General features: G+C 50.3%; 1 protein-coding gene across 6 annotated transcripts in view; it reads right to left on the reverse strand.

The window, feature by feature from the left end:
• DCAF4 (DDB1 and CUL4 associated factor 4) overlaps positions 1 to 14,491 on the reverse strand; it is a 29,627-nt gene continuing 15,136 nt past the window's right edge. For 3 of the 6 annotated variants that reach the window (XM_027571635.2, XM_027571638.2, XM_027571636.2), the window contains 10 exons: positions 13,759 to 13,841; positions 12,462 to 12,564; positions 10,424 to 10,567; positions 9,453 to 9,502; positions 5,667 to 5,746; positions 4,317 to 4,415; positions 4,108 to 4,205; positions 3,013 to 3,243; positions 2,513 to 2,627; positions 1 to 1,079 (listed from right to left, as the gene is read on the reverse strand). In XM_027571635.2, coding sequence (XP_027427436.1) covers positions 886 to 1,079; positions 2,513 to 2,627; positions 3,013 to 3,243; positions 4,108 to 4,205; positions 4,317 to 4,415; positions 5,667 to 5,746; positions 9,453 to 9,502; positions 10,424 to 10,567; positions 12,462 to 12,564; positions 13,759 to 13,841 — 1,197 coding nt within the window. In that variant the 3' untranslated portion in view covers positions 1 to 885. The remainder of the gene's footprint in view (positions 1,080 to 2,512; positions 2,628 to 3,012; positions 3,244 to 4,107; positions 4,206 to 4,316; positions 4,416 to 5,666; positions 5,747 to 9,452; positions 9,503 to 10,423; positions 10,568 to 12,461; positions 12,565 to 13,758; positions 13,842 to 14,491) is intronic. The other 3 variants (XM_027571639.2, XM_027571641.2, XM_027571640.2) reach the window with 3 other exon arrangements.

Genomic DNA, 14,491 nt, shown 5'->3' on the forward strand with positions numbered 1-14,491 from the left:
TCTTTCTAGTTTATTGTTTGGTAGAAAGACAGGTTCTTGAACGCTGCATAAACATCTCACAAAGTGCTTCTAGATTGCAAAAAGTCAAAGCCAATTTTCTTTGAGATGGGGCCCTTAAATCTGACATTCAAGTCACTATAATAGAAACAGGAGCTGTTATACCTAACATTCTGGAAGGCACCTCAACAAAGGCCTGCTAGGACCTGTTTAAAACCTCTAGCATCTAGAAAGATCCATCTTTCCTTTCAATGCCTATGAATGGTGGTAAAAGGAGAAAGCAAGGTCTGCTATGGATGCTGAGTGAGCCTGAGAAGGCTTTTTAATGACTCCAAAATCCAGCCTTCAATCTTTATCTCTAGAGACTCAGAGAAACGACCCCCCCTCCCCCTGTGCCTTCCCTGTCTCCCCAGCTGGCTTTCTCCAGCCCACGGGCACAGCTTTCTGGGACCCAGGCACTGACTGCACTAACAGCCTCACCCAATCTCATTAAGCTTCTTAAAAGGGCTTTTGGTGAAAGCACCAGCTTTAATTTAGTTACTGCCAATCCTCAGCCCTTAGAAAAGTATTTCTTGTTTCAAAAAAAAAAAAAAAAAAAGGTAGGGGGGCCACAGACTATTCTAAGGAATTTAACAAGGAAATAAGTACCTTTTATGAAAAGGACTTTTGAGCTCTCTGAGCTCACAACTTAACTGAAAGAACTTTACTGAAGTGTCTCCACTGTGCTCCACACAGCACCTACTTCCCGGCAGCTGGATGGATGGGATCTGTATACACAGAGCGTCCATTTAAAATGCCCTCAGTGGAAACAGCAGTTGTGGCAGAAGTCTGGCTGCTCCTTACTCCCTTACGTCAAATCCACATCCCTCCAGGCTGTACCCTGTGGAATTAGGTGTAGGAGAAACAGTAAAGGTCCTGCTGGACAGCCATGAGCAGCCCTGGGGCTCCCCGGAAACCCCCAAGCCGAGAAGAGAAGGCCACACTGGGGATGTCAGCCTTGGAGGCGGGGTGTGGGGAGGGTATGGTTCTGAGCAGGCAGGCGTCATGGAAGCTCCAGATTCTCGTGTAGCAGTCCTGGCCCACTAAGAAAGAGGGAAGACACATGGCACATTAGAACACACAGGAGCACTTGTATACATGTGGACACGGCTTCTCATGATTCCTAAGGGACTCCACTGGAGCCAGAACACAAACTCAAATGGAAGTTATTTCTGCTGATAATATGTATTTCTTGAAAATCAAAGTCACAGGTCTCCCTGGTGCTCCAGAATCACAACTAGTCGCAGGTACTCCAAGTGACAAGATGCACTGGCTGGTGTCCCCAGGCATCCTGGCGAACAGGTGGCCACTCTGCTTCTCTTATGCCAAGGGCTGCTCAAGGGAGAGCCCAGCCCCCTGGTCTAGATGACACCCAACTGATTCCCTTTTTGTGAAAGAGTAACCAGGAAGATCTCTTCCCTTCAGTATATCCTGGGGACACACCAGGTGACAACTCTCACCAGAGCTGTTTCTGGTTTAATGGCTCAGTTTCTAAGACCAGGTAAGTCTCTGGGGCTCATAGCTGTGAGGAATGTGGCACCGAACAAGCACCGGCTGCAGCAGCCCAGATAGGCTACTGGAGTCTTCAGAGGAAAGGAGGGTAGATCTCAGGGTCTCTCGGACTTCACTTCACTCCCTCAGCTGTGATGGCTCAGGCTGTCCAGCACATCGAGGACTGCACTAGCCCACCACCATGTCTGCCTCTCAATGGGCTCCTTTCTTTCCTGTTACCTAGAGCACAGCAGCTCTTCTGAGGTGGAAACTAGGCTTAAACAGGAAGCTAAACAGCCTGAGAAAGTTCTTACAGTGATGCTTCTTTGGCACAAAAGAAGATTCACAGAGAACAAACACATTCTGGAGGCACAGCTGCAAATCTGAGGACATGTCAAGACCAAGAACATATTCCTTGATGTCAAGGGCTATTTCATGTGTCAAACCACTGAACTTCCATGCTATCAGAATATTCTGTTGCCCCAGAAACAGCAAAATCTGCAATCAACTTGTAGCCCTTTTCAAGGGAGTTTAGTGGCTCAACCCCTCTGCTCCTATCCTGCAGGTAGGGATCCCCAGGGATGGTGTTAAGGGGACCAGGAACCAGTTCCATTACATTTACCTTAATTTCTTTTCTTAACATCCAAGGCTGGAAAGTGAGCACGAAGTGCAGGGAGCCTAAGCTTTTAAACAGGATGGGATAAAGGTCACACTGAATGCTGACCGGGTGGACACCCAAGTCTCTCAATGTTTTACTGCATGTAATTTGCCTGTTACTGAGGTGATGGTCTCCCACTAACGTGAGGACAAAGGGCTGTCCCAACTGGCGGCCGTTTGACTGCTCCTTACTAATGTGCTGTTCTATGTCCCATCTAGTGTCTCTGACCAGCAGCCCCCAGTCCCACGTACGAGGTTCTGATCTGGAGTAACTTCGCCCTCTGCCATTTTATTTGATGGGACAGAAGGAGCCCCCTTCCCCAGGTACCTGCCACCACAATTCCTTCTCCCTCGTGCACGTGCAGGGGCAGGTAGGCGTACTCATTCACATGACCTTCATACTGCCTTATACACTTGGTGGTTCTCAGGTCCCACAGCTTGATCTGTGGAAAGCACAAGGGGCCATTAGAGAGAGTCCGGCAGGTACACTAGTGAACCCAGGCAGGGCAAGGTGGTCTCCAAACACCTCTTAGGGTGAGGAAAGTCTAAATTTCAAAAGCACCAAAACCAGTTTCACGTCAGTCTACACCAGGCTGGGCTCCCAGATGGAGAAAGCAACTGCCCTACACATAGCCCACAACTCGTCTCCAGCTGCCCTTCCCCCGCTGTCTGGCACAGGCTCGCTCTCTCAAAAGATTTGATTTTAAAGTAATCTCTACACGCAACATGGGGCTCAAACTCATGACCCTGAGGTCAAGAGTCACACACTCGTCTGAATAAGCCAGCCACGTGCCCCACCACGAGGGTCTTTGCTGAAGAGCCCTTCACCTGGCAAAGCTCTAGACCAGCGGCTCCAGTGGCCCGAGTCATCAGTGCTACCCCTACCGTTCCCGCCATGTCAGAAGCCATCAGGTTTTGCTCTTCTTGGAGGATTTGCACAGAGGTCACTGCTGAGTCGTGGAAAAGGCGGGTGGCCTTCCAGCCCTTGCCCTGATTTCGACAACGCAGATCTATGGCAAAGATCTCCCCAGAACGACAGCCATTAAACAGCAAAGGAGCCTATGGAAAGAGAATGGTTGGTACCACCTCCCCTAAGGCTGAGAGGCGTGCGCCCTCCAGAATACAACTCCTGCCTCGCCTCCCCTCTCCCAGCCCCTGGGTTAGCGGTGTGGGCGATGGTGTGGTCAGGGTTTGAGCCTCAGTACAGCTGGAAGGGTTCCTTATGAAAGGGTAAAAGAACTGGACCCCAGGTGTCTTCCAGTGTCCTCCCCACTGGCTGCATTGGCCCCTTAGGCCTCACTCTGTGAAGCTCAAGTGATGGTGCCTCATCTCCACCAAGACCCTCTGTGAGAAGCCAGGGGGAGGAATATGGGGTAGGAGAGATTAGAGATCCAGGTAAGGCTTGCAGTCCCAAACAGAGGGCAGACAGCTAAAGAAGCCTGAATAACATGCTCTGTGCTTACTGCAGAAAGCAGGTCAGCACACTCTCTCCTCCACATTTAAAGAAAGATGGCATTTTCAGTGAGCAAGTCTTTGAAATGTGGTATTGTCTAGAAGTAGGATTTTTTAAATTTATAAAATACATAACTTGAAAACTGTATGAACCTATTAAGTATGATGATTTGGGACTTAATTTATACATTAAAAAAATTACTTGTCCTGCTGGTTAATCCAAGTACTCAAGAATTGCTAACAATTCATTTAAATAGGAAGCTGTTTAAAGCCAATTTAGCCAGGCTTTTGTGAATCAGCCAACTTTCATCCAGTGCAAATATAATCACCAAGTAACCCGCTAATCCTTTCTGATGCCTTTTCCCCTGAAAAAGCGAGACGACCAGATGCCACACAGAGGGATCGTTTCAATCCAGCAAAATTTCTACCCTTGGGAAACTTTACTTGCTCTCCTCCCCCAATCCAACCAACCATGAGAGCAAACTGCTGGGCCAAGACATCACTGCTGGTCCCAAAGGACTGCCGGTGTCCTGTCACCACGTTGGTCACTAGGACCCGCCGAGATAAGCCTGACAGAGACAAAGGGGGCAGAGAAACAAGCATCACTCACAGTCTGGACAGGGGTTTGAAGCCTATGAATGTCTTTCCTCTGGGGACCCGTGGGGGCAGCTGCGGCTCACCTGTGCTGAAGCAGTTATTCGCCTGAATGTTGAGGGACCATGCACAGGACCAGGCCCCAGGGATCCGGAAACTGCAGAGCATGCCAGGCCGGTCTCCTGCTGAGGGCAACAGTGAATATAAAAGGTGGCTGCCCTTGAGGGACCTTCCCTCTGTGCTGCCAGGCCAGTGACCGCCCGATCTGGGAAACCTCCAGGAATGGTTGTTCAGAGATCTATACCTTGGCTCCATTCTGGCTTTTATGGGAACAAAAAAGACACTCAGCTGGGGTACCTGGCTCAAAAGGGGCTATTCTGAGAAGGAGCACATGAATCTTTCCTGACTTCGCAGTAGTGTTAGAACTAACTGCTGTCAGGTAGGCAGTGTGGCATCTTTACAAGAGGGTTCCAATCCCACATCACACTATTAGATGGGTGATCTCAAGCAAAACACTTTTAAAATAAGCCTTTTAATAATCCATAAAGGGCACACACCCCAAATAGAGAGTGCAACGAGTGATCACAAAGTAAATGTAACCACATGACCACCACTCAGGTTAAGAAGCAAAACATTCCAGAACCCTGATACCCCTTCCCGTTACGACCTTCCCACTCTTCCTGAGAGGGAACCACTGTCCTGGTCAGTTTTGTAAGGCATCTGAACCTCTTTGCCTCAGCTTCCTCATCTGTAAAAACGGTGGTAACACACACTCCTGCCACACAGACCTGCCTCATGATGAAATGTCAGGCACACCAGGCGTGTGCATCACGCACAGGCGAGTGTGCATCACCTCATTTAATCCTCCCTGTAACCCGATGGGGTGGGTGTTCTCTTCACAGAAGGTAAGCAACCTGTTCACGTTGGTAAGGGGCAGAGCCGGGATTCGTGCCAGGTCTGCCTGAAGGCCTGCACTCTTAGAGCCTTGACCCTTGTCTAATGGGTCCCTAAGTCTCTGAAAGACTGAAAACTTAATACTCAGAGTGCCGCCTGGAAGGAGAAGTCCGGCTGCCTTCAGGCACACAGATTGCAAGCAATGCCAGCAGCAGGTGCCAGGCTTTTCTGCACCATCTGTACGGGCAGCCCAAATAAATATTTTAATCTCTTGTACTTTTAACTGTTCTGGCTGCTGAAATGACCCCAAAGGAAGGGTATGTGGACGTGCACACTTGCAGTCCGAATCCTGGGTTAGGTTGCAGGAATTCTCCGACAAGTGCTTCTGCAGGCTGACTTGGGCTCGCGCGGCCCGTGCTTCCCACCCCTCCTGTCCAAGCCTTGGCCATGGAGTTTACACTGTCGTGGGCTGCAGCTTCTGGAGGCAGGGACCGAGACCTCCCTCAGAGCACCTCCTCCTCCGAAGGGAAAGGACCTGGTACCTGGATGACTACTGACGAACAGCGATGCTGGGAGCAGGGTGGCACAGCCCGGAGTCTCTGCGATGCCCATGAGGCAGAGCCTGCAAAAGCTGTTAAGGATAGTCAAGTACAAGGGTCTCCTCTGGGCATCAGTACCCTTCAAGAAACTGTAACACCACGAGCGAGATTTAACACGTTCCCATATTCCATATTTAGTTTCAGATTTTTAATTTTTATTTTTTTAAAGATTTTATTTATTTATTTGACAGAGAGAGACACAGCGAGAGAGGGAATGCCGCTCACAAATGGACAAGCAGGGGGAGTGGGAAGTGGGAGAGGGAGAAGCAGGCTTCCCGTGGAGCAGGGAGCCCGATGCGGGGCTCGATCCCAGGACCCTGGGACCATGACCTGAGCCGAAGGCAGACGCCTAATGACTGAGCCGCCCAGGCGCCCCCCGAATCACATTCTAACACTGCTCTGAGTTCTGTGCCGTGCTCTATTCTTTCCACAGAGCATCTTCTACAACTCTTCCATCTCCACTGTCTTCAAGATTCATCTGGGGTGATTTTGTAGCTCCAATCTCTTCACTTTCACAGTGGAGCATGCCTTTGTATGAATATACAACTCATCTGTCTCGTCTCCCGCTGATGGGCACTTGCGTGGTTTTGGGGTTTTTTTGCTCTGCTGCTGGAATGAGCATCCCCTCCTGTTTCCCTGTCTCATACGCCATGTGTGGGAGGCTGCTTTAAGGCAGTGTTTTCTTGAACCCACGGTGCGAGTTTTATTTTTTGCTACCAAGCACTACATACAAAGAACTGAAACAAAAGTTTCATAAAATATTTGCTCTTACTAAATATGGGCCTCATTATTTTCTAGTCGACTTCATTAAAACAATGCCGCTCACAAATGGACGTTAACGGCCCACAGAGGGAGGTCACGCCGTGCAGTCTGGAAACAGCCTCATCTGTGCTCATCTGAACAGGTATAAACTGACACATCATCATTTTAACTTCAGTTTCCCGACTACAACCGGGTGTGCTGATGCATCGGATCACAGTTACTTGGGTTTCCTTTTCTTTGAACCGCCTCTGTCTGGGCCTTACCCACATGTCTACTGGGCTGTCTTCCAAGTGATCTGTGTCCTCTCTCTTCATAGCCAAACTTCTCTCAGAGGAGTCTGTGTTTCTCCCACTCCCTTGTCTTCCTTTCACTCTTCAGCCCACTGAAACCCAGTCATCTCCCAGTTAAATATCCTCCCCGAGGTCTCTAAGGGACTCGGTTTTTCACGCTGATCGACACTTTCCAGTCTTGACTGTGGCCACGCAGCACTGTTTCCAACAACACGCTCGGTGGTGGCCTCCAGAACCTCCTCTGGGAACCCCCCCCCCCGGACCTTCCATCACCTACATCGCCTGGCCTAGATCCTGAGCCTCTTCCGACTCGTGCCTCTCCTCTACCCCTGGCTCATCCACCACACCCTCTCCCCTGCCTGCAGTCTTGCAGCAGCTGCCACCGCCCCCCCCCGCCCCCCATCTGAGGTCTCACCCTTGCCAGCTTCTCATAAGATACTCCTCCGGGGCCACAGTCCTCCAGAATATCCCAGCACCAGGTGCCCCACCTTGCCAGAGACCTCACGGATACTACTAGACCACTTACCGCTGCCCCAGGTGCCAAGCTCCCTCCTGCCACTTCCTTCCTCTGGGAGCTCCGTCCCCTTCTTCCCATGCAGGAGTCACTGCCAGGAAGCCACCCCGGTCCCTCCATCCCGCTAGCATCCAAGTGCCCCTTGGACATCACGGCAGAGACTGAGCACCTGCTGCGCTGCCCTCTCTAGCACTCACATAGGGATGCACCTGCTCGACGGCCTTTGGTGGAACGGACACACACAGCCCTCACTGAAAACTGTAAACATCTGCAAAGCAATCAGGCAACATTCCTGGTCGTCTGAACGTGTGACGTGTGCATGTGTCACGCTGCCTTGGATGGCAGGCCCCGTGTTAAGTATCTCTAGTTAGAGAGACTGCCAAAGCTATAAACGATAACCCTGCAGCTGGGCAACCCAAGTCCTTCCTAAAGAAACCCCTTTTGCTTCTGGGTTTGGAAAAAGCTGAGGATGTGGGGAGGGAGTCCCTACCCAGGTGCACTTTTAGTTACTAGGACTAAGATCCAAACTACCCTTATGCTTCGTGTGATGCTAATGGGACCAGTATCAGTTGGTCCTTTCAGAGGCCACAGGGGTTGAAGGGCCCAGGAGGGGCAGCCTCGGCCTAACCTCTCCCCATTCTGTGGGGGGAAATGCAGAGTACCGGGCTCAACAAGGCGCCATTCTGGTAAAGGGAGAAAGTTCCATGACCTTCAGCAGAAGCAGGGGGTGCACAGAAGCCTGAAGATTACCGAAGTGACCACCAGAGGGCAAGTGGCTGAAGAAGCTACCACAGACCACACTCTTTAAACCCAATTATACGGATTTTTATTCTCTCTTTAGCGTTAAGGAGAGAAAGCTGGGAAAATGTCATCCTGTTTTAAGATCAGAAATGAAAGCAAGGTTCTTGTTTTCTCTCCTTTAAGATCTGGTCTCTTCTGTCCTCTGGTACGATCCCAGTAACAGGTGGTCCTACCCCCCGCCCCCCCCCCCAGAATCCCATCAAATGAAAGCCTTTCAATTTACAGGCCACACAGTTTTGTGTTTGTCTTACGTAAAATTTATAACCAGATCTCTAATGTACTTTAGGCTTTTAAAAATAGAGTGCCGTGGAACAAATTAAAAAAACCCCAACTGGTTCCGATTCAGCCATCACGTGCGGAGGACCCGTGATGTGCCAAGCACTGTGCTCAAGGTGCATTCACAGATGTTAAATAATGTTAGCCCCGGGACAACTCCCGAAGTAGGTGCTAGGTACAGTGAGTGGTCAGAGTTTTAAGAACTCAAACCATGGACCAGAGTCACGCACATGTGGCTTTGGCTCAAACCGTATTACTCCCAGAAGCACAGGACAGACCGCTGTCTTGTCCATCAAAAGCCTCCAGGGATTCCAGAGGAAGGGTCCAGACAGCCTGACACTGTACTTCTGTGCTTTTAGTAAAAGAGCCCTGATTGTTCTCTGAGAGAGCAGAGACTAGAATGAAGAGAGCTCTAAAGAAGGCTGTCTCTGGGGGCGCCTGGGGGGCTCAGTCGGTTAAGCGTCTGCCTTCGACTCAGGTCATGATCCCGGGGTCCTGGGATCGAGCCCTGCATTGGGCTCCCTGCTTAGCCGGGAGTCTGCTTCTCCTTCTGCCTCTGTCCCCCCAACCCCCGCTCATGCCCTCTCCTCTCTCTCAAATAAATACATAAAATTAAAAAAAAAAAGAAAGAAAGAAAGAAAGAAAGAAAGAGGCTGTCTCTGACAGGGACCCTAGGCACAGAGCCCACATACTCACGTCCAACGCCAAAGGATTCCCCTCTCCCCTTTACTGATGCCCGCCCTCAGCCTCCCCCCACAAGAGGCCTGGCCCACCCTCAAACCACTGTAGCTCTGAGCTCCTCCTCCTTCACCTCGGGAGGATGTGGGGTTCCTGCCTAAGGCTTTACCGTTCCTAACAGTATCCAGCACACAGTGACATCAATGTCACTCTGGGAACTCCGCTATTGCTCCATGGCAATCCTCATCCTCTACCGAGCTGCACCATTCTTTCCTAAAGGGTGAGATGTGCATACAAAATGGGGCAGACCTCTGGCCACTAAGATGCCACCTCACAAACCGCACAGATGCCCAGCTCCACACCAGGGCATGGCCTGCCCACCAAACCTCTTCATCTGCCAAAAGATACAGAATGTGGGAATCCAGGTGATTCAGCGAGGCCCAGCACACAGAGTTTACCTGGTGAGGAAGCACACAGCAAGAATGGTTTACCCACTTGCGGAGAGAAACAGACAAATGCTTTCCCATGGAATAACTAATGGGGATACAGACACGGGACTTCTTTCTTCAGATCTCACTCCTTTTAAAGGGGCTGGAACAGGCTCCAGAACAGGCAAGTCTCCCCTGCTCCACCATGTAGGGCCTTGAGAGGAACAGGGAGGAAGAAACCCCCAGACTTTGGTCCTCTGTCATTAGCATGGACCTCGCAGTGAGACCTCTGGTATACTCTCTGGTTTGGGGATGGAGTCTCTGCAATAGCAGGGGACAAACCTAACTCTGAAAGGCATACTGTACTCTCACTTCAACCGAAACCATTTTCAACCTGTATCCATCTTGTGGCTCAGGTCCCAAATGAACAGAATGTCACCGCTTCTTACACATGCAGTCATCACCCCTGTGGAATTTAAAGGTTGCTCCCTAGACAGCAAGCTGTGCTGTGTTATATTTATTTAACCTCTGTGTAGGTCACAGACTGGCTGAGTGACTGATGCACCAGAGGACTCCCCGTTCAAGCTACCTCAGCCCCCAGCCCAGGAACCCTGTGCTTGGCAAGGGCTCCTTCGGGTCACTTCAATCCTCCTGGAAAGAAGGTCTATCCAACCGGTTAAAGAAGCCTTTCAAGCCTTAAGAAGTTTCACGCCTTCTCCCAACTATTGACAGTTATTTCTCTTCCAAGAAAAGAAACTCCTGAGGCCCTTTTCTTCCCCTACGGGTTCTCAAGAGCTACGACCCCATTTTCCCTGGGGAAAATAGGTACTCCAGCCCCACCTTCTTCACAAAGTTCTCTCCTCTCCTCTGAATTGGGCCAACTACAGCAGGGCCCTTGGATCCAAAGTGCAAAGGGGGCTGCAAGGCTAATTAATGGGAAAGGCAACGTACCTTCCGGTTGGTGAAGTAGAGGTTTTCATGCATATGCACCTTGAGTGAGGGGGCCTTCAGACCTCGCAGGCTGATGACGCCATACTTGGAGCCTCCGACTTTGACATCATTCACCGTGAAGAGCCGATCACTGTTGGTATCTGCCTGGAGGGAAAAGAGACTACAGGTCACCTCCCTGGCTGAGCCAGGCGAGCTGAGCTGCCCAAGACCATCTGCCCATCTCTCTAGGATCCCATGCTCTGTGCATTTTCATGTGAGTGCGCCCACCCACGAGGGAGGACAGAGCATGGAGGTCACCTAACTTGCCCCTACTCAGCCCAGCTGTCACCCAGCAAGGCTGACAGCTATGTGGTCTCATAAGCAGGAGCAGGGCTAAGGGCAGTGAGGGAGCGCTGTCAGGAAGTCTGAGGTCTGTACAGCGACTCCACTCAGAACTGGGTTTGGAAGAGTCCCAGTGTCCACCAGGTGAACTGTTTAGATGGGCCACATGGTGACATGTAGCCATCACGAAAGCCATACACAATGTGGAAAATGCTAGTTGTACCCCTGTGAAGGGGTGAAAGGAGACAAGATTGGATTCCCATTACACAGGTACTTTTCTCCCCACCAAGTAAAAAAAAAAAAAGCAAGCCCACTGCACTGAAAAAAAATTACAACAGAAGAGACTGCATTGGGATGTCGGTTTTTTTCTCCTCACTTAAAAAATGTGATTACTAGTTACTTCAAAACAAAAACCCTGTATGTGTTTTATATATATTTATATACACATACATGGGTTTGGATGCTGGTGAAAATGTATTCACTTTGCAAGTTTACTCAGAAAGCACGTTTCCTGAAGAATCATTACAGTGACTAGAATCAGACTGGAAAAACTGATCTCTGGGTGGCAAAGCACCCTTCGAAGCCAAAACTCCAGTCCACAAAGCTAGCCAATCAGCTCGACTCTTAACTCCGGGTGACTAGGAAGGTCTCCGAGCCAGCTCAAGGCCTGTGTGAGGTGAAGCACGAAGACTGGGGGCTTGGGCCATACTGAGCAGCATGTGCATCCCTACCCAGTTTTACCGAGGAACCCCAGGGAAGGGGCTCCTGAGGAGAATGAACTGCAAGAAAATATTCTGATTCAGGTCAAATCGTACCCCCAGGCCCTTGGGGGAGTAAAGCCACGGGACAGAATGTGAGTCCTGGAATACCCCTTACGTAAGGGTTCTCCGGTTGAGGTCTCCCGGGGCAAGACCTCAAGGGTCAGCTCTGTGGCTTCGGATTCTAGTCCTGTCCAGCAGGATCCAGTCTGGATCCTTCTCTCATTCTCCTTAGCCTTCCCCCAGCCTCCAGGAAGGACAAGGCTTGCAGGGCAGGCCACAATCTCCTGTAACCTCGAGCTTCTAGTCTAACTTGGTGGACTATGGGGTCCCCTGCCAACATTTCTCTGAACCCTGGGTTCAAGCAGTTGGCTCTGGCTTTGGCCTTGGCTTCCAGCCCAGGTCTAACCTAATGAAGAGAAGACTCTCTGCTCCCTGTAAATGATATGATAAAGGTGTGCCAGATGTGCAGGCCCAGAAGTCCAGGCCTGTGGGCCCCTGCTGCTCAGGTCAGAGCCAGCGAGCAAGGGAGAAACACATGGTTGCTACTGAAGGACACTGGAGCTTCAGGTGTGGCCACCAGACAATGCCCCAGTATAGGAAGGATTAGAAGCCCCTAGTCCACTGCATATCTTTTAGTCTGTACCCAACACACCCAAGGGAAAATTACTTTGTGATAGTTCTCAGTCAATGTGTGGTGGGCCCAGGCTCTCAGATCGAATGACAGAGCTGTAGTGGGGGTGAGCATGGTCAGCACACGGCCTACCCTGCCAGCTCAGCACCTGCTAGCGGGTAGCCAGCAGGCACACACTAGAACCGTAAAACCACGGGGATACTGCCTGCTTTCATGGCACTGGCTGCCACATAATTAGCCCTAATGAAAGCCAAGGTTAAGCCACACAGTGTCAGGGGATAAAAGCTATACCTCTGGCACCCACAGGGAGCTCCCTCCCACTCACCAGTATGAGGTTAAATCGGTCGCTTGCCAAAGCGGAGGGATCCGAGCTCTGAATCTGGACCTTTTTCCTCTGCATGCAGCTCACTCGCAGCTCATGAGCTAAACTGCAGAGGGAAAGAGGGGCAGGGAGGGCATGGACACTGTGCCTAGACACCCATGAAGCAGACTCCGAGGCTCTGCCCTGGCCCACACCCTGGAGACCACCTCCCCTAGTCAGCCGACTCTCCTCCCAAGTAATTCTCAGCAAGGGAGCTGACCAGGATCCCAAATCATCTCAATTACAGACCTCTTAGGAAAACTAAGGCCAAGAAATGGGGGACCCATCCACAGGGTCAAAGAAAGTTAGAACTAGACAAATTTGTTTTTGGATCATCTAGTACAACTCTTTCTTGAGATGAAAAGAATGTGCCTGAGAAACGAAACAGCAATGCCGAAGGAGAGCCCAATTAGTAAGAACCAGGTATGGAGACCCTTCCCTCTCCATATCACGGCCACCACCCCACTAAGAACAAAGCAGGTTTTAAGGTGAAGAGAGATCTAACTAGACCTTAACTCTTTTCCTTCTGAAGAGGGGAATAACAGGAGAGACCTGCCCTACCTACTCTGGCGGGTAACCCTTGCGTGGCCGGCCTTCCCTGAAGGGGGCCCTGCTCTAAGATAAGTGCTGTGCCCCGTATGATGTTTCTTCACCAGCCCATGCACAGCAGGAGGCAGCAGAACTCAGGGCTCAGGAGCTCAGGCACTGGAGTCAGACGGATCCCGCCCTTTCTAGCTTTACCCTGAGCCAATCGCTCCATTCTGAGCCTCAGTCTCTTCTGAAAACTGGGGGAAGTACCAACCTAGCTCCCAGGGTTCTAGTTAGAATATCAGTCATCACAAGTATATGAAGTTTAGTACACATACATCCCTTTAATGCTCTCTTTTGGGTGACAACTGATTGGAACGGGAGGAGGCAGAAATCTCATGGGAATGAAGTTGTAGGACCTTCATTACAATGACAATGATTTCGAGTAATACTGAGAAAACGTCTTGAGAAATTTCTGCTGAGTTTCTTTGCCTAGATCCCTTCTCCGTCTGTGGCCTCCTGCAGGAGACTCTTCCCTTGCTCTAAAGGGAAATGATTTTCTCAGGGCTGGTTTTAGCAGAAGGGAGGCTATGCTTCTCCCCCCACCCCCACCCGCAACTGTGAGGACTCCTCAGAGTGGTTATGTGCTCTATCCTGACTGGCTTCTTGGACCATGGAAATAAGAAACAGGAAAAGAACATTCATGAAAAAGCTTCATGAGGCTTTGTCTTACCGGCAGTAACTGGTGACATTGAGAAAACCGAGCTTGCTTTTCTGTAGCAATGAAGATGCATTAAAGCCCATTCTGGCTATTTTCTAAATAAAACCAAAAAGATTCAGTGAAGTTTTAGGTTATGGGATAATGGAGAATGTTTCTAGTTTCATAGGATCTAATAAAGAAGCAGGTGTACTAAGTTGGCAGAAATTATATGTATAGAGATCTGACGGTCTCCTCTCCTTGGCAAGAGGAAACATCCGTCACAAGAAAGCACATGTGAGCTGGAAAGTTGGCCTGGTGCCCATGTCTAAGCGCCCCATCAATTTACCTGGGGAGCCAGGTGAAGAGATGAAGCCACCCCACTAGTGAGCACAAGAACCGCACTGGTCACTCGGGTCTTCACCATGCTTTCTGTTCGACTTGGGGTGACCCCAGAGCCCCCATAAACCACTGAAAGGTCCTGGCATTTAATCCCCAGAAGGGATGCAGGAAATCCTCATATCCACACACCTTGGTTTTCTATTTAAGATATACAGTTACTGAAACTCTATCATACCAATTCCCAAGATTCCTCTGGGGAAGGACAAGATGTAAGAATCCCTGATGGAACTTCGAAGGTAAGAAAAGGGGCGGTGGGAGATTTCTTGCCTGTTCTCAACAGAATCTCTTCATCAGACCCCTATGCGGGGAGCTCGATGCCACATTCCCTCAAGTGCACCATGCTAAGGGGCATCTAGTCGGCACCTCC

Source organism: Zalophus californianus, chromosome 6 (genome assembly GCF_009762305.2).
Source record: "Zalophus californianus isolate mZalCal1 chromosome 6, mZalCal1.pri.v2, whole genome shotgun sequence".
NCBI lineage: Eukaryota > Metazoa > Chordata > Mammalia > Carnivora > Otariidae > Zalophus > Zalophus californianus.